Source organism: Drosophila yakuba, chromosome 3R (assembly GCF_016746365.2).
Source record: "Drosophila yakuba strain Tai18E2 chromosome 3R, Prin_Dyak_Tai18E2_2.1, whole genome shotgun sequence".
In the NCBI taxonomy this organism is placed as follows: domain Eukaryota; kingdom Metazoa; phylum Arthropoda; class Insecta; order Diptera; family Drosophilidae; genus Drosophila; species Drosophila yakuba.
This window is the reverse complement of record NC_052530.2, coordinates 6,532,262-6,552,715: the sequence shown is the minus strand read 5'-3', so window position 1 is coordinate 6,552,715 and position 20,454 is coordinate 6,532,262. Positions and strand designations below refer to the sequence as shown.

At 39.8% G+C, this 20,454-nt stretch overlaps 2 protein-coding genes across 3 annotated transcripts; one reads left to right on the top strand and one right to left on the bottom strand.

Moving 5' to 3' along the window:
* Window positions 1–16,823: 16,823 nt before the first annotated feature.
* Window positions 16,824–20,294, top strand: LOC6535769 (S-formylglutathione hydrolase). Of its 2 annotated transcripts, none has more exons than XM_002096356.4 (2): window positions 16,824–17,009; window positions 19,357–20,294. In XM_002096356.4, exons 1-2 carry the CDS (start codon window positions 16,881–16,883, stop codon window positions 20,218–20,220), a joined length of 993 nt encoding a protein of 330 aa, XP_002096392.1. In that variant the 5' UTR covers window positions 16,824–16,880; the 3' UTR covers window positions 20,221–20,294. The 2 variants fall into 2 exon arrangements, with proteins under 2 accessions (XP_002096392.1, XP_015047345.1); XM_015191859.3 differs by lacking the exon at window positions 16,824–17,009 and adding an exon at window positions 19,140–19,291.
* On the bottom strand, window positions 17,493–18,977 carry LOC6535770 (E3 ubiquitin-protein ligase RNF113A). The gene is made up of 3 exons (XM_002096357.3): window positions 18,766–18,977; window positions 17,981–18,707; window positions 17,493–17,914 (listed from the first exon to the last, which is right to left on the bottom strand). The coding sequence occupies exons 1-3, from the start codon at window positions 18,881–18,883 to the stop codon at window positions 17,677–17,679; spliced, it is 1,083 nt and encodes a 360-aa protein (XP_002096393.2). The 5' UTR covers window positions 18,884–18,977; the 3' UTR covers window positions 17,493–17,676.
* Window positions 20,295–20,454: the final 160 nt, after the last annotated feature.

The following is a 20,454-nucleotide window of genomic DNA, read 5'->3' as shown; positions in this document are numbered from 1 at the left end:
CAGGAACTGTGGTCAGTAATGAACAAAATTATTTGTGAACCTAAAAATTAAACTCTTAAATGGCTTTTTTTCTATATAGAACAATTCTGATACTTCATATTATATGTGCTTTATTTAAGAATTGTAAACACACAAGCAACATAGCATACCTCACAGATAACTTAACTGATGGCATAATAATGTTGTTTATAACCACACAAAAAGTACACTATATGTATACCTTACATTCCCATTCAATTATGAAGCTAAAGTCCTGTAAATAATATCGTTTGTGTAATTATGTAGGCAATTTTTGTAATATTCCCCATTTCCCCCTTAAGTAGTAATCATTCCACTGTGCACTTAAAGTGCAGTTCTGCAAATGACTTTGTGATGACTGCTGCCGATTGTAAAGCAGATAGTCTGCTGGTGGGTCTAAAGTCTACGGATTTGGCTGGCTATGCGTTGGCTTATGGCGCATTTAAATGATTTCAATAACTTGCCACTTGGAATCATTAGCTAAGCCGCCAGCCACCAGCCACTTGAGTGCGGCTTGGTGGGATGCCCACGCCCACATAGAGATACCATGCCATTCCCCCTTGTAAGTCAGCCTGGTAACCGGATCTGGATTTGCTGTCATTCGAATGATAAAGCCATTTGACAAAGGCACAAAAAGCACACAAGCGGACAAGTTGAGACGCGAAAAAATTCCCATGCCCATGCCCATACCCATCTTTCTTTAGCCCGGAGCGGTGCAGCACACAGGACTCATTGGATTTGTCTGGGCGATAGCAAAGGGCCGCATGGGAAGGGAAACGGATGGTGGCACTGGCGGCAATCGTGGCACTGGTAGCCTGCGAAACAAAGGCGACATATCAACAAATGTTGCCGCCATAGAAGACACAGCTTCCGTTTCAGACACACGCATGTCAATGAAGCGACAACCACTTTGGGCACAAAAAGTGGGAGGAAGTCGCGTTTTTCTATTCTATCACTAGAATTTATTTATTTTCATATCCCGTAAATATTGCGATTACTGTTTAACGCCGCTAAAAGAAATATTGCTTCCATTACAATATATGAATATATTTTTAATTTTAAGTTCATTTTTATATTTTTAATTTTTATAGTATGTAGATAAAATAATTTAGTACTATATCGAACCTTTTTTAACACTGAAATATTTTTTATACTCCACTACTTTCCGCGATACTAACCGCATCTAAAGCTCGTTTAAACTATTCACAGGGAAAGCGGGAAACACCCCAGGGATAACATTCGAAAAGCAGGACTCTGCAGAAGCATCACCCAAATGCAAATTACACGAATACGTTAGCCGAACGTGTTTGGACCTCCAGCATTTCATTTCGAGCGAATGGAGGGGAGTGCAGTAATATCATGGACAAGCCCGCAGAAACAGACTATAAATTTATTGTTAACGTGGCTCATGCAAATTGAATCCTTTCGTTTCTTCTTGTCGACTGTCCAGACCGGTTGTGGCCTTTGTTATCCTTTTCTTAGCCACCAAAAGGGTGGAATAAAACTGTTTTGCTAATTAATAGGCCACGCTCGTTGTTATCTGGCGGTTGGGATTAAATGTGGCTCCTTAATGAGAGGATCCTAGCAGAGCAATAATCGTATTTTAGAGATGAACAATTGAAAGTGAATAATATATGGGGCCCCTGGTATTTACATTATTAATTGAAGAATGTCTTTACCCACCTCGATAGTATCAAGTAATTCTTAAATTTGTTATTTAATTCAACAAATACACAGTTTTTTCTCATATCTAACTAACTAACTAACTTCATTCGACACATCCACAGTTTTAACTTACTAGTTTCTAACAAACAGATACATACATCAAAATATTTTTATAAAAGTAAAAGGGTGTAATAGATTCATTAAAAAGTATGTACCAAGTAAAAGGAAGAGTTTCCGACCATATCACGTATTTATATATTCCTAATCACAATCAATAGCCAAGTCGATTTTGTCACGCCCACTCCAACGCCCATAAACCGCCCACAACTCCCACTCCACACTTTCAAAAACTTTTGTGATTTTTTTTGATATTCCAAAAAGAACTTTTCCGTTTGCACTCCCTCTAGCTAAGTAAAAGGTATCTGACTATATAGCGACTATAGCGTTCTTTCTTGTTTTAAATGATTACGTGCACAGCCTGAATAGTTTGTGAAGGTGGTATGCGAATTTTATATTTCGCTTTAATTTAAATGGTCTTAAAATGCCATCAACCATCCACAATTTTTTAGAAATAACTCGTATGCAATCGCATAGTAAAACTAAAGTTAACAGGATCTAAAGCCAAGCAAAACAAATCTATTATTGCCCTGAGCGCGGGACAATGAAAGTTCGAATGAAATGGCACCCGTGAACGCCAAAAAATAAACCACGAGATGAAGCTGTGATTGCCTGATCAGAAATTCCGTACTGGCAAGGACAATTGAATACGATTTTTATATGACAACAACACGTGACCGAATAGAATATTTTTTCCAGCTAAATTGTGTTGTTATCCATTAAAAACGTGTCGATGATTTCGGTCCTCGAAAAGAGTACAAATCTCTAGGAACGTGGCCTGCCTCACATTTACCCAGAAATTAACATTCTATGTGGCCCCCGTCGAGTCGCCATTTGCTATCGAGTTGCCAATTTTAATGGCAGTCACAGCACAATTGAATTAAATTATCAATCGATGGCCCAGGCACAAGGGTCAAATAGAAAGACCAGCCAAAAAAGGACAACACAATCAAATTGAATGTATTTACTTTGACACCAAAGCCAACAACATCCCCAATAGTCACACCTCCAACCGATCCCACACTCCTCAAACATTTTTGGGACATGGGCTTGGGTTTTGTTTTTTGCCGCCTCGATTTGGCTTAAATACGGTTTTTGGCTCGTTAAGTGTAACTAACAAGTTGCCATCGCTGGATCGTTGTGGACGCCTTTATTGTTTGCCTTCTTGTTTTAGCCTCCTTTTTGTGTTTTTCTTTTCGCTTTCATTCCTCCCAACTTGAAATGTTTCTTCAAGATTGAGGGAGGACATATTTCCCCTCTGTTCTTAAAGCAGATGGTCGAATTCAAATGGTAGTGCCAGCAAGACTCATAAAATAAAATAATTCCACCGATTAGGGTAGGAGTTAAATTATATTCCAAGGGCTCTTTTTACATAGACGGACAGACGGACGGACAGACGGCCGGACAGACGGACATGGCCAGATCGACTTGGCTATTGATCCTGATCAAGAATATATATACTTTATATGGTCGGAAACGCTTTCTTCTGCCTGTTACATCTAGTATACCCTTTTACTCTACGAGTAACGGGTATAAAAATCTATTCAAAAAAATCATTAATTATAGTGAGTATTATATATAATATTATACATTTTATTATTAAGCCACATACCTTGGATCTACGACAAAACTTTTAAATGAATTGACTTCAGTAGCAACATTAAAGACGATCACTTATTGAGCTAAGTATAAAATATTATATATTATAATATCATTAAAATCACATACTTGGTATTTTTAACAGTAGACTTCAGTAGCAACATTAAAGACGATCACTTATTGAGCTAAGTATAAAATATTATATTTTATAATATCATTAAAATCACATACTTGGTATTTTTAACAGAGCATTTGACACATAAGAAAGCCTTTTCAATATGGTACCTATTTTAAATGATTAAACAATCACTAGTCTGCTTATGAACATTTTCTAACTCAAGATTCAGCCCCAACCTCTTTATTGATCGCCAGAATGTGACAGGTATCACGTTATGGCTGCACACACTTTTAAAGTATAGGAATAAAAAAAAACAAAATTAAATAAAATACGGGCACCATAAATAAATAAAAACATAAAATAATCATGTCACGTACGAATTGATTGAATTTCTCCCTCGAGCGCCTTTTGTTGCTCTTCGAACGCACGCTTTTTTGGTCAACGTGGCCATAACCCTTGGTTATTTCGACCTCAACTAGGGGGGTAAAAAACACGCTCCTTTGAACAAAACTCGTTCCATTTAATGGCCACAGACAATAGGTATTTAATTTAATGCTTGCGCCACTTGGCCAGGTAATTTGAACTATGAGCATTTCACGTACACTGCCGAAATGTGGACAGAAAAAGTGGAAAAATCAAGCTGGTAAAGCTCTCGGCGAAATTGAAAAGCCAAGAATGCCAATATTCATGCGAGTCACAACGCACGCGGGCAATCGGAACAGAACCGCGGCTTAGATCGTGACAAAAAAGCCAAAATCCTCCTGGCCATATATGGCTCTTAAGTCATAAAAAGGGGAATTGAAAGCTGCCATCAGTCTGACAGGGGCAAAATGTTTTCAGACGAAATTTTTCAAAAATTATCTTTCACTTTTTGTGCGGCTTCGGTTTTGTTGTTTGCGTTCGCTTCGAGTGAAATCTGGCCAACAGAGCAGTGCAAAAATGTTTCAAGCCAGCGTGCACACAAAAGCCCAAACTACAAATCCCTGAAAGGGGACTCACCCATACAAGCACATACAGAAACACGGCACCACACTCGAACGGCAGCTATTATTTCACTTGCAATGAAGGTGTCATCATATTTTTTCAATTTCATGGATATTTTTCCGTTCATTCATTGCATTGGCACTTGCCTCATATCACTGAAATATGTACAAATGAAAGTGTTTGGTTTAGGGTTTAATGGTTACCAACTCAACTTACTTGAGGTCATCAAGTAAATGCCTTAAACTATTTCCTAAGCTGTAGTTTAAAAATACATTTTTATACAGAAATGTTTAAATTTATAGTCTTTTGTTTTTACATTCTCTTACTAAAAAAATTTAGTTTAATATGTTTACCCAGCGTTTGTCCTTACATTTTATTTAAGAAACTCCACTTATAAAACTATTTAGTTGCCTTGCGCAGATTCTAGAGCTTCTCACAAGCAACTAAGCAACCCAAAAACAAAGGGTGAACCGTCGTAGTTTGAAAACAGCACCCAGCTGAATCTTTAAAAAAAAGAGGAAAAATGCCCAAAAGTCAGCAAAAATATGCGCGCGTGCTTGAAAGGGCGGGAAAAAACGAACCTGAAAGAATGATTGTTGCAGCTTATGGGAAAAACTCCATCCGAGCTACAGTTTTACTGGAGGCCTGGCAAAAGTGGCTGCATGTGTGGAAAAGAGAAAGTGGGCGACACTCTCGCCGGGATAGAGAAACTAAAAATGCGCACACTTGCAGTAAAAGCACGAAAAACTCGTTACAAAAACTGTTAGTTTTTCAATTATAGCGCGTAGATTAGTATTTGAAAGCTACGCATGTGTCTGTGTGTGCGTAAATCTCCCTCTCGCTCTCTGTATTCCTCTGAGCCATTATTGGATTTTGGCCGGCTACTGGACATTTGAGAAGGTGGAGATGGGGAAAAAGGGAAACTTTCCTGACGGCAGCACAATAACTTTTGAATAAGAAAAACGTGCAACGCTTCAGAAAGGAGAAACGGGAAGTGTGGGCGGAGTTTTCGCATCGGGACCGGACTAAAGAGGTTGAAGGTTGATCCAATACAGTGACAACAAACGACAGAAAAGAACTTTTGCAGCTGCAATTTTCTATTCAACTTGAAGCTCACTCCCTCCATCGAGAGGAGGGCACAATCAGTTTAGGAAGTTAGCAGTTTTTATGAAATGCCCTCTGTCCTTCCCCCGCTTATTTTTCCGATCCTCTTTCACCTCTTTCACCTCCCAAATCCTTCCGTTTGTGAGAGCTTTTGCTAATTTTACAACGCACATTACGTATACGACGTGGTGGATGCAGCAAATTTCTGCTAAGAATAGCAGTAATCCAGGTGGGCCATAGAGATGGGAAACTGTGATTTTGGCAGGCAAACGACATGATATTAGTTCTTAAACATTCGGTTGAAATTAATCAACACTAGAATGGTTTTAAATTTCTTTTAGGTTCAATCTAATAAAAACAGCATCAGAACATCCAATAAAAAGAATACCTAATCAAGTAATAATAAAATTTTTTAGACTGGGACCATTGAGTGTTATTTTAACCAAAATTGCCATATGGAAGTTTAAAAATTTTATTTAGACCTAAGCTCACAAAGTTATAGTCACTGTTAACTACATTTATTTTTAAAAGCAGTTTATTATTAAGTTTAAGAAAAAACACTATCAAAAGCTCTTTGATCAAAATTATTTGGTTCCTTAAAGGTCATCCTAAACAAACCCGAGAGCGAAAAGTGCCGCAACGACAAGGAACACTGAAAGGCTTCTCCGTTTGAGCGCCGACACTCAGTATATCACATTGCCATCTCTGAATTCCCGGAAAAGCCACCGCCTTGATTTTCTTTTATGGGATTTCATTGTTGGCCCTCACCAGCTCAGTGGCCAGGTCCACAGCATTTCCCCTGCTTTTGTAGCGTCTTTAGCGCTGCAGCAACGTCTTTTTATTGTTGAATGAACGGACTTACGTGTGAACTAGTAGGCGACAACAACTTATGCCATTTCCGTTTCCGCTCGCATTGCCATTCAGCGCAGAACTCGGCAATGCCAATGGGAATGCGAAAGGGAATGAGTATAGCGGCTAAGGCAGAGCCGCCAAGGAACAGGAACACAATTGTGAGGTCATGTATGTGACAAACAATAAAGACGATAACTTAGTGCCTGCATGCAACAACGGGCGGAAACGGAACTGCAACTGCAACTGCCTTGCCTTTCTTCGCCTTTCCATGTCCTGCGTAGGTGTGTTGGTGTGAGTCTAAGGTTGTTTCGTTGTCGGTGCTTTAAAAATAGAATTAAGTTTTCGTACACTTGGACTTAATGCGCCCCTTTCGGGCTTTGGCTTCGCCATGGTTTGAAAGTTTGAAAATATATATTTGAAAAGCAAAGTTTATTCTCGTTGAAAGAAAATATGTCTGGCGTTTTTTGTATACATACAAGGTGTCCCGCCGGCAGCACAAAGCACCAGCTGCCATTTGCACGGCAGGGTTCTGGTTCTCGTTCTGTTTCTGCTTCTGCTGCTGTTGCTGCTTCTGGTGTTGGTCCTGGAAGTCCTGGAGGTCCTGCGGCTCCCACGGAAAGTTTTGTTTGCCCTGGCACTTAAAAAGTCGTAAAATGCACATTCAGCATAAAAACCACTGTTGGAAATTATGGCCACACTGCATATAGCCAACATTCCATTGCTCACCCCATCTTCTTTGCCATCCACTGTTGCCTTTTGTATCATATTTTCCAGTTTGAAGTTTTCCAAACTGCAGCGGCTTTTATCTTTAATGCATTCTACGTGCACTCTGCCCACTTTTAGAAGGACACACATACGACGAAGCAGGGGCATACGTCTCTGCTCAGTATTTATTAAATGAAAAGTTAAACCTATTCACTTGGCACTGATTTTAAATTGAGATTTATAGCTTTGCCAGGCGAGAATTGAAAGAAATCTATATGTTAGTATTAACATTTGCCACGCTCAAAAAAAAATGACAGCATGTAATTGTGGTATATGTAAGCTATTTATAATCTTACCAATGCTTAACCATGAAATATAATAAATTGCTGTAAAATTATGTTATATAAGCGTCCATATCTCAAATCACAACATTACACATAATATACTCCTTATAAATAAAATAAGAGATTAGCAAAGGCTTTATAAGTAATCAAAACACACACATATTCATACAAACAATACGACCGAAGCGTTATCAGAAATATAAAAAAACGTTTGTTTTAATTTATAAATCATAAAATCATAAAATAAGAGATTAGCAAAGGCTTTATAAGTAATCAAAACACACACACATTCATACCAACAATACGACCGAAGCGTTATCAATAAAAAAACAAGAGAGAACGCTATAGTCGAGTTCCCCGACTATCTGATACCCGTTACTCAGTTAGTGGAAGGGAGAAGGAGAGTCTTAAACACAGTTTTTGGCGGTTTGTGGGCGTTAGAGTGGGCGTGGCAAAAAGTTTTTTGGCAAATCGATAGAAATTTACAAGACCAATACAAAAATGAAAAAATTTCAAAACATTTTTCAAAAGTGTGGGCGTAGCAGCTTTGGGCGGTTTGTGGGCGTTAGAGTGGGCGTGGCGAAAAGTTTTTTGGCAAATCGATAGAAATTTACAAGACCAATACAAAAATGAAAAAATATCAAAACATTTTTCAAAAGTGTGGGCGTAGCAGTTTTAGGCGGTTTGTGGGCGTTATAGTGGGCGTGGCAACATGAATCGACAAACTTGCGCTGCGTCTATGTCTCTGGAGTCTGTATGCTTAATCTCAACTTTGTAGCTTTTGTAGTTCCTGAGATCACAGCGTTCATACGGACGGACAGACAGACGGACAGACGGACAGACGGACAGACGGACAGACGGACAGACGGACAGACGGACAGACGGACATGGTCATATCGACTCGGCTATTGGTCCTGATCAAGAATATATATACTTTATATGGTCGGAAACCCTTCCTTCTGCCTGTTACATACTTTTCAACGAATCTAGTATACCCTTTTACTCTACGAGTAACGGGTATAAAAAAACGTTTGTTTTAATTTATAAATCATAACTCGTAGAATAAACGTTCTTAAGACTTGGCAAATGGAGATGCGCCATAAACCGAACGGCCAAAATATATATGTATGTATGTAAGATCGTACTTTTTCAAAAAAAAAGTTCCCGCCGCCGGGTGGAGCTCGTGAGCAATCGCTTTGCTTATCTCCAGCGCAGAGCTTTTTCTTTTTTTTTATTTAAACAGAATCATTACGCCTATCGGCTCAGCAAATTGCCAGTTCTCCTTAAGTGTTCACCGAGAGAGTTTCATTTCATACCACCGGAATGGCAAACATATTTCTGATATTTATGTGCTTCTTTTTAGCCTGCACAGATGCTTTAAGCTTTCCAAACCACAATTGCTCGAAATATTTTACATACGGCATAGAAGCCAACGGAGGTTACATAGGCGTTTTTACTGCCGATAAAGCAGGTGTTCAAGAGTTAAACTTTAATGCTGTATTCTTGTACAAGGGCTCTATACATGTGAGTGAGAACCAAAGGTCTGGAAGCTATGAGGTTTTCCTAAATCCTTTATCTACTCTGCAGCAAGTCAGTGAATTTGCACCGTACCCATCAAAGAATGATTCCAGGCGTAACATCGAAAACGGATATCTTGGCCAGGCGTTTGTTCGATTCGATAATTTTACCACTGTACTGCCTACACTATATAAGTTTACCTTTAATGGTAACGATTTGTGTAATTCTACAATTCGTGAGTAATACAACTTTTTAAATAATTTATTTTTAAAACAGTTGCTTTACTTGATACTCTCCGTTCCCAGGATATTTCAGAAAGCCTTTTCTCTTAGACCCAAAATCAACACGAACATGCACCTCCATATCTATACGAGAGCGTAAAAACAATCGGCCAATAATGCACCCAAACTTTCCCCGAATTGACCCCAAAATACGCGTATAATGCAGAAGAAAAACCAAAAGGAACGCTATATTAGTGTTCTTGACTATCAGATACTCGTTGCTTAGCTATTTTGGCATATTCTTCTACCTGTCACATACTCTTAAACGAATCTAGTATACCCTTCTACTCTACGAGTGACGGGTACAACAACTACAAATTACCAAATAAAATTCCATTTGCATAATTTAAAAAATAACATTAATCGTAAAAAAAAACAAGAGAGAACGCTATAGTCGAGTTCCCCGACTATCTGATACCCGTTACTCAGTTAGTGGAAGGGAGAAGGAGAGTCTTAAACACAGTTTTTGGCGGTTTGTGGGCGTTAGAGTGGGCGTGGCAAAAAGTTTTTTGGCAAATCGATAGAAATTTACAAGACCAATACAAAAATGAAAAAATTTCAAAACATTTTTCAAAAGTGTGGGCGTAGCAGCTTTGGGCGGTTTGTGGGCGTTAGAGTGGGCGTGGCGAAAAGTTTTTTGGCAAATCGATAGAAATTTACAAGACCAATACAAAAATGAAAAAATATCAAAACATTTTTCAAAAGTGTGGGCGTAGCAGTTTTAGGCGGTTTGTGGGCGTTATAGTGGGCGTGGCAACATGAATCGACAAACTTGCGCTGCGTCTATGTCTCTGGAGTCTGTATGCTTAATCTCAACTTTGTAGCTTTTGTAGTTCCTGAGATCACAGCGTTCATACGGACGGACAGACAGACGGACAGACGGACAGACGGACAGACGGACAGACGGACAGACGGACATGGTCATATCGACTCGGCTATTGGTCCTGATCAAGAATATATATACTTTATATGGTCGGAAACCCTTCCTTCTGCCTGTTACATACTTTTCAACGAATCTAGTATACCCTTTTACTCTACGAGTAACGGGTATAAAGATAAATTAAACAAAAGATAATAGCAACGAAGAAAGTTAATAACAAAATATTAAAACAGCATAGAAACAACAGCGAAGAAGGAGAGTTTTAATCCGGATCGTATACAACATTGAACTGACAAAGAAAATTTATATTTTAACCCGACGCCAATGTACTATTTACTTGTTTTTATAATAAGCAATTGCGCTGACAGTCCATTTATAAAGTCTTAAAATAAAAACAAGTTCCGTTTTCGGACCCAGATAAGCTTGAAAACACTTTCCGTTCGTCCCAAAGCCAAGAAAAACAGGGCGAAAAGCTTTGGCCAAAACAAGATGTAGACGAACCACAAAGGAGAGGAGCCAACCAAGAAGAACAGAGAAGGTGACTAGGAAACCACCTACTTTGTATCAACAGATAAAAGTAAAGTTTTTCAACATAATTTACTCAGAGACCGAATCGTAGCAGTTCTAGAGTGTATCTTAGTTCCGAGCTCGGCAGCTGAATTTCCCCGGAATCCGAAACGAAATACATAAAAGTGTCTTCTGATTTTTTGGGAGGGTGGCTCGACTGCGGTTTCAACTGTGTTAGTACGAGGTAGTACAACCTGTTGTCGGAGTTCAACTGGCAGCAAAAACTTTTTTAATACGTAACGAAGCCGTTGCACCCCGCAGCCACAGTTTTGGCCACCGACCTTACTTCACTTCGGGCTCCATTAAGGTAACGAAAACTTTACTTTCGACTGCTGCCTAACGAAAAAGCAGGAGTATAAGCCATGATTGAGAGGTGCAGACATATACATCTCCCCTTTTTCGCAGGGTCGCCATCTTTCGTTTCCTTCTCCATTTAACTTTCCCTGCGGTTGTTATTGTTATTGCGCTCGATATTAGCAGGACATTATTAAAATTATGTACCTTTCCACCCGCTCAGCACTTTCCATCGCTCCTCGATTCCTCGCTCCTGTTTTGGAAAACCCCACTCCCGGCGAAAAAGTTGCATAAATTGTTTTGTTATTAATCCCGGGCTGGGCCATTGAGCGCTGAAACGACTGACAGGTGTTTAAATTTCAAAACTTTTAATGGCAGCGCCAGCCACAGCCACAGCCATGATTATTATTATTATAATTATAATGGTAAACAATAAGTTCTGATTGGATGTTTATTCAAATAACTTAGGGAGCGGAAACCAATGGGAAATTAAGCTAAAATGTGCTGACAATGTGGCACAATACACTTCATAAAGAAAGCGTAAATGGATTAGAGTAAATTAATTTATATTTAATTGACTAGATTTGCTAAGTACGCATAAGAAAAAATAATTTAAATATATAAGTGGACTCGGCTGATTTCAACTGCATTACCTAATAAACATATTACAAATATTAATATTCAAGCAACTATTGTTGTAATATAAATATATCTAACAATAATTCTTTAGATATTTTAATTAGTAAAAACAGTAAAATACGCACAAAAGGATATTAAATAAATTAGCTCCTTAAAAGCTGTCAATTCAAAATTTTCATTTGTCTCCAGGCTTCCCAGTATCAACTTTCAATAGACTCTATCAACGCCTGGCACACTGTCAATTTGTCAAGTTCTCAGTGTCTTGTCCACACATTCTCGCTTTCTCGGGCTCAGTGCCATTCTCAAGCCCATTCCCATACCCATTCTCACACCCATTGTGATGCCCGTGCCCATTCCCCGTCTCATAATCGCACTCATCTGAGGGTCGTGTGGGAGTTAACTATCAGATATCAAGTTAGAGTCGGAAAGGAAGCCTCGGTCACTTTCCACAAAGACCGGGAACATATTGTAGCACGATTTTTAAAATAAAATTAACTCGAATTTGCTCTCTGCGCCGGCGAAGTGAAAGAAAGACTGCACTGTCCTGTCCCCTTTGGCATGTTGTCCTTGGCTGTCACACAATCACCCGCAGAAGCACAATGTGAAGAAAAGTTCTCCTTTGGCGAAGGAGGCAAAAGTGCAAAAAGCCAAGTCAGTAAGTAGCAAAGAATTTTTAACACAAGAAAAGCCACGTATATGTTTTCCTTTGTACGGGGGAAAGCAATAGACAGTCTGCTGGGTGAAAAAATATGCCACAATTGCAACATAACTTTGCAGCTTATTATTTTTTATTGCAGCTAATAAGCTTGACTTGCCAGTTAATGGCGCATTTCCGTTTCCGTTCAGCGACACAAAGTCACAGCCACACACACTCACGCACACACATTTAGAGGGGAAAACCTGTCGCAAAGTTTATAATGAAAATATTTTCAGCTTAGCAACGGCCAAAGAAAGTCCGGAAAACGGCAAATGGCTACTTGTTGTTGTTTAAAACTCTCACAAAACTGTCAAAAGCAAAAACCCCTTGACACACCCTAATACACATTCGCTTAAAAACATTTTGCTTTTTGTCTTCCCATTCTTGAGCTTATTAAAGTTACATTTTTCAGACACTTTTCATTTATTTTATTTGTCCATATTTCCTTATTGAAACTTTTTATGGACGGGACAATGGCTTTGCTCCCGACCACACCACCCATTCTGCCAGTCTATCCTGCAAGGCCTTTACAGACTTATTCCAGCAAAATGGCCTAATTTGCCTAGACTGAAAAGGACATGCGGACCAGTCAACCATTCTATTGTTGTCTTAGTGCCTGCTCGTTGCAGGCATTTTGCTATTTTGTGGCGGCAAATGTATTTTGTAGCTCATTTGTGTGTTTGCCCGGAAGTTGTAACTGTGCACAGGATACGATGAGTGCTCCGAATTCACACGAGAACGGCCGGACCCACAATATTCGTGCCGGACATTCACGGGCAAGGTGCAAACATTAAATGCAAACCTGGGTTTTTAATGTTTCCGCTATTGGGACAATTACTCATAGCTTATATATTTAATTGAACGCTGTTTTCTAAAAGCATAACTTGGATAATCCGTTTTACTGCTTTTACTTACCGTTTAGTAATAAAACAACAATTCTAGTTGCAAAAAAATTTTACAATTTACAAAACTTTTTCACTGGGTTTTAACTACATTTGTGTCAGTAAACACAGTACTTATTAAAATTTTATTCAAACTTTTCTTTTGGGTTGTTTTATACAATTTACTTATATCGTAAAAATGCCTAACTAATGCAAATTAATTAAATTAAATAAGTTTTTTCTTGGGATATAATAGAATAAATACAAGACCAAGATTTCAGGGGAATTTCTATTCCATTGCACTTCCGCTGATAAGAAACTGGAAATTCCGCTATTAAAACTGGAAATTCCGAGAATAAATCAAGATAGTGGTAATTATAATAATAACAACTATAAAAAAATCACTAGTTTCGCAGTTTTACCCGTACCCTCGTAAGCAGGGTATCTTAGTGTATCGTCCCCAAAATTTCAATTTATTTTTTATTTCATAGAGATCCATTTTAACACATCAGTAATGAAAATATTGATTTGGCTTGTCCCGTGCACGTGCAACCACTTTTCGAGCAATCGAAGAAATGTCAGACGAAATGCCACAAACTTTCGTAACCTTCTTATTATACATTTGTTTTGTTCGGTTTATTTTATTTTTTTGAATATTTTTTTATGTTACGAGTACAATAAACATCAATATGGTGGAAACAGCAGACATAAGGCATCTGCTCCTTGGTGTCCATAAAGCAAGGGCGACAAACAAAGCGAAAGCCGAGCTGACAAAAGTTTGCGCAAAAATCATAAAGTGCAGGCAAAAGATTCTGCCCAAAAGCGGGCAAGTCTCGCTAAGTCGTAAACCAGAAAACCAGAGGGCGACTACACGCTATTCCGGGGGATACCAAGAAATCGACCAACATCAATTCGAAAATGGCGCAAAAGTAGCAGCGATTTGTTTGCCTGCTGTAGCTGCCATTGTGGCCATCAAGCATCCTCGTTGCTGCATTTGGCCTGGTGCATTTGGCCAGTTTCTGCCCACTTTGCATTTTATCTTTATTTGCATTGCGGCTAACCAGCGACAAGCATTCTTGTGGCCGGACATGTCGAGTGGTTTTTGTTTTGAAGAAAACTTTCCTTCTTTCCTTCTTTTTTTTGTCCTCAGCCGTTTTTCCTGGATAACTGCCAGCGCAGTGCAAGTGTCAAAGATTCTTCGGATTCGGAAAGGCCCCAGCAACACAGAGTGTTTGTTATAAATTAAAGCTGCGGTCGTGCCTGCAGGGGCATGATCCTTTATCAGAGACACAGATTTGAGGGCCATAACTTGTGATGCTCAGTCGCACATGGAAATTCACACTTATTCACATTCGGGGCCATGTTTGTGCTTAGAAAATGTGTTCTTTCAATTGAGGAATTTCATAAATTGTTATCTCTTTAAATTGGCTTTTAATTGGTCGGCTGGGGCCAGTGTGCAATTGTCCTGTTTAATTATTCGGGACTATTAAGTAAAAGATTAATGAGCCTGGGGTTTTTGCGGTGGCATAATATTGCTGTTGTGTATTATTTACGGCCTGCAGTGCGGGGTTCATTTACACAGTAATTATGGCGCGTTCTTAATTGTTCGATTTGAAACTAAAGTTAATCCTCAACGACAACATAGCTCCTGGACAACGAGCGAACTTAACACTGAATGGACCATAAATTATTGGGAGTCAAAGCGTAAATACGTATGGCAAAGTTTGGCAAACTTTTAGAATGCCGGGCCACGATGTTCTAGGAGTCCTGGTGATGGAACGCACAGGCAATAACAATTTATATGGCCGGGCCTGACATTTCAACGTGGCCAGGACACGTACTGAAAGTTCAGAGCCCGTTCAGGTCGCTCCAGGAGCAGTATCATTCAAAACGGTGCTGCAGCCTTGGTGCGGACAGGAGGGCATTTAGGAATTAATGATAATTGACACAATAAGCGACAAGTTGAGCCCAAGTCCAGGGAGCAAATTCAGGGTAGGGGCACTTCTGCGCGGACCATCCCATCCAGCAACTGGGATAATATAATAGTCAATGACATTAGAAGCCAATAAATAAAAGCGAATGAAAACAAACAGCGTGCAGCCCAACAAACGTGCAGATAGATGCCCTTGGGTATACATATACACGGGGAAAAACGATATCTTTAATTGTTTGCTTATGTTCATACATAAATTTGTCAAATTTTTAAGATGTTATTCAAACTAGTTCTGAACGAAAATTTATTTGTATACCTTAATTTACGATCATTTTAGCTATCTGATATATGTACATAAGTGATTTGTATAGTCAGATTTAAACAGCCAGTCGACTATTGCTTTTTCGTTCGCCTTGTTTTAATTATAGTTTTATTATATATATATAAATATATATAATATATATGACAAAAATTGAATGTAACTTACTTTGATAAAAGTGAAAAAAAGTTCGCCTACTTCTGGAGGCGTCAAACACATTTAACGCCCAATTTCACTGGGCCGAGACGCAATCGTGTGAGCAACCGCACACAAATTTCTATATCCTAATTAGGCGGAAAAATTACCCGTCCTTCGCCAAAAAGCAACCCAAATCCCCTGCCTACTTATTGCGCTTTGGCAATCAAAGCCCCTCAGAGAAACTATAAAATTTCAGAGCTCACGTCTGCCGCTCACTTTCGCATTTATGGAAATAATTAAAACTGATTTGGCGCCAATTTTATTTGCGCCGCAGCTTCATGTCGAAACAATCGTTACCGCCCCCTCAATTAAGACGCGTTCATCATGCACGACTTTGTCATTCAATTAACCATTGCACTGCCAATAAGTGAGTGGCACATAAAATGTGAGGAAATGCGAACGTGACCTACCAGCCGTGAGCTAGTTTGATGATGTACCGTGATTGTTTTCCTTGGAGAAATCCTTAGCAGAGGTAAATTTCCTGACTGGAGTAATTACTGTCTTAAAGAAATGTGAATGTGAATACCATAAGCAAACTTGGTATAAACACGTGGCTATGTTATATTATATTATATTATATTATATTAATCTCTAAGATTTATATGTTAACACAGCAATAGGGAAGTCTTCTCCATATACCCCATAGCTTACCCCCAACCAAAACGTTTCAACATTGTGGCATCCAGAATCCCGGAAAGTAGAAGTTGTATCTTTTTTGCTTAGCTGCCCGGTGAACAGAGAAGCCGGATGGATTTTGGAATTTGTGGCTAAGCATCGATTCGTTACCATTGGCCAATATTTCGGCTTTGTGCTGCAAAACAATGGGGCGTAGAAGTTTGGCAGGAGGTTTTGATTTTAGCGGGCAAAAGTCAACGAATTTACTTCCGAATAAGTTTGGCCCGCTTTACTCATTTTCCTATCTATCATTACAATTCCCGAACTTTCTATTGTGCCTGTGCATTTTGATGCGAGTGAAACCGGAAAAAAAAGTGCTGGTAATTAAATTATAAGAGTTTTATTACAATGGCTTGCCAAGTTTAAATTTGGGGTTAGGTTGTTGGTTTTCCACGATTGCCAACGCAGAAGGAATCAGAGTTGGCCTTGGTTTGTTCTAAACGTTAAGCAAAACTCGATCGAAATCACAAAGTTATTACAGCATCCTTGGGGATGGGAAGAAATTTTCTTCGTCTGCCCAATGTAAGTGGTAGAAGCTCGTTCGCATACTCCATAGTCGCGTGTTCAAATCTTCCCAAGCGAAGGAGCATTGTACTCAGCTTTGGCCACATAATGACCGAGGTGAGTAAGGCTTTTAGGTCCTGCAGACTAAATGGTATCAAAACCCAAGCCGTCGTGATTCGTTTTATATAAAGATTTTTACAATGTATTTTCCAGCCGCCTTTAAAAGCCTATGCATCAAAATGAATTTGTATCTGAATTAAGGAAATATAAAAAAAGACATACATATATAGATAAACTAACGTAGAACAAACAACCAGAACTGCTTAGCATGATTTGTAGGTTATTCAATTATAATAATTAGCCCTAAAATTATTTTTAACTTAATATTATTTATCATACTAAATAATATTATCTGAATAATAAATAGGCTTTTTAAAATTTACCAAATATATTTTGACTTTTGGCCAAGTATTATTTTCGTTTCTTTAGTCTCGCGTGTGTAAATATTTGTGTATCTTTTACATAAACAAAGATTTTTACATTTTCTTACCCGCCACCTATCGGTGTACACTGTACACACCTCACATTACTTTCTACACCTTTTCAATGCTATGAATGTATGTAGAAGATTTTATTTAAAGCATTTAATCAAATTTTTATTTCTAATAAAAATACGTTATTGTCTAATTAATTTTCACCAGAACCGTTAGTTTCTTTAGTAGTAGGCAGTGGTTTCGACTCTAGGATTTTTAGTGGCCTATAAGCCACGTGATTTGAATTTTAATTAATCACTATCATCGGAAGATATCTCCTGTGCCTCTTCCTCTGCTCGAGGTTTACCCTCTTTGGCTCCAAGTTCCTGCTCATCGCTATCAGAGTTTTCTATTGGGTTCGTCTTGAGACGAGCTATCAGTTCTTTTGCAGGATTAAAAATCCCATTTGTTTGCTGAGAGCAGATGATGCAGCGTTGTGACTTTTTGTACTGGGCCAAGGCGCACTTCTCACAGAAATAGTGCTTGCACCTGAAGGGAAAATGAATATGTATATGTCTTGTAAAACAGGTTAAGAAATAATTTTCATGTTCGTACTTTGTTACCACGGGATTGACAAAACTCTGACGGCAGATATGGCACTTGAAAGGCAGTGTTTCTTCATCAGAGTGAATCTCATACTTGCCATCATCGCCATCGGAGTCTACATCACCCGTTCGCTGATTGTCATGATCCATTTCCAGTTGCCAGCCCGCCTTGTAATCACTGCGATCGTGCAGAAACTTACAGCTGTCGCCAAAGCCGCAGTATCCTGTTTCCTTGTAGTCCTTGCAGATATCCGGCTGATAATCCCACCTGACAGTTGCTCTAAGATGGGCAGGAGCCCTAATAGGACCACTTCGTACCATTCCGGAGCTGGCATTCCCTGCTGCTGTATCCTGTTTTTTGTAGTACTGCGCATAGTTATTGAGTCCGCGATAGATCTTATCGTCCGCCTTGCCCTCCAGCTCCTCGTTGATTTTCAAGGCTCTCGCGTGAATGGCCTGCGCATCGCGATCCAATTCAGTGTCCACTTCATTAATGGATGTGGCTCCCTGATCTTGGGGTCCACTGGGCAGCGCCTCGCGTTTGGATTTGTACGCAATGCCCAGTTTATCATCGTCAGAGGCGGAGGATGAGCAATCTTCACCGGGTGCTCCCGCCTGTCTCTTCGCTTTGCTGAGAGTCTTGGTGCTCTGAAAGTTGGGATTGGTCCGCTTTCGACGGTTCTCGGCTCGCACTAGGGCACTGGCTTTGCCTTTAGTCTCTTCATCGCTGCTTTTTGCTAGAAAATCAATAATATTTGCCGGTTTTCTTTTTTGGCGGTAAAGTTATGTTCTTACCAGATTCATTACTGCTAGATTCCTTTTTGCGACGAATTCCTGCTCCCTTCTTGATGTTTCGCTTCTTAAAGCCAAAGGCCGACGTGCTGGCCGCTTCTTCTGACATTCTTTGGCTCATTAATAGGTGTACTTTTATTAAATCACTTTAACAACAATAAACAATTGCAATTTTGCCAACTGACGCTTCTTCTTCCCGGCTAGGGATGGTATCTCCGAAATTATCGTTACGGAGTTAGGTTTTTTTTTTTTGAAATGGGCACACTGCAATTAGTTATTTTCTTTAAAAGAATATGTTTAGTGTTAAGAATAGCAATAAACGGCGTTAATCATTACGGATTTACTTTTATTTGAATAAATTTTATAAGAAAATGTAATATTAATTTTTATGAGGACTTATCTATGTATATTCATCGATAGTTCCCCATATGTTTTGAAAGCTTTCATAACCGGAATATATATTTTTGGCGCTCTGCACGCGGCCACACTGTTTTTTTATCGTTTGTTATTTTTGGAACATTAAAGTCAAGTGCGTCTAGCAAATTTATATATTTCAGTTTAAATTTACATATTATTTACGCCGTTTACCCGCAGAACATGACGCTCGAACAGCTGTCCGCAAACAAGTGCTTCGAGGGCGAGCAACGCGTGTACCGCCATCGCTCCGGCACCTTAAATTGCGACATGACCTTTGGCGTCTTCCTGCCGCCGGCTGCTCTAGAGGGCAAACCGTGTCCGGTGCTGTTCTTCCTGAGCGGACTGACCTGCACCCACGAGAACTTCATCCAGAAGAGCGGGTTCCAGCAGCACGCCGCCCGTCACAACCTAATCGTCGTCAATCCGGACACTTCGCCTCGGGGAGTGGAAATCGCCGGGCAGGATGATGCCTACGACTTTGGGAGCGGGGCTGGATTCTACGTGGATGCCAAGAAGGAGCCGTGGTCCAAGCACTACAAAATGTACAGCTATGTGACTCAGGAGTTAGTGGATGTGGTCAATGCCAATCTTCCCGTGGTTCCCGGTAGGCGGGGAATATTCGGCCACAGTATGGGCGGCCACGGAGCCCTGATCAGCGCCCTTAAGAATCCTGGACTGTACCAGTCGGTGTCCGCCTTCGCCCCGATTGCTAACCCCGCCGAATGCCCGTGGGGTCAGAAGGCCTTTGCCGGCTATCTGGGTTCCAATCCAGATGACTGGGCCCAGTGGGATGCCACGCATCTGGTGTCGCAGTACGAGAGCACACCGCAAGAGCTCTTTATCGACCAAGGGGCAGCAGACAACTTCCTGGCCGGCAAGCAGCTGCTTCCGGAGAACCTGCTAGCTGCCGCCGATGGCAACGACCACATCCAGACCATCTTCAAGCAGCGCGAGGGATACGACCACAGCTACTTCTACATCGCCACCTTCGTCGCCGAGCACATCGCCTACCACGCCGCCCTGCTCACCCCTTCCGCTTGATGTCCCTCTGCTTGTATTCCAAAAAATCCGTAATTCAAAGTAAAATCGCCAGTAAATAAAACAATTTCCACGGAGCTTCTAAAATGAATTTTTAGAGCTGAAGAAAAAAAAAATGTTTTTATCAATTTCTATTTTGTTATTAAGGTTTTTAAGTTCTGCTTCTGAATTTTGCAATTTCCGTTCACCATTAAAATTGAATGTAATAGGTATTCCCAATTCGTAGAATTACTGAGC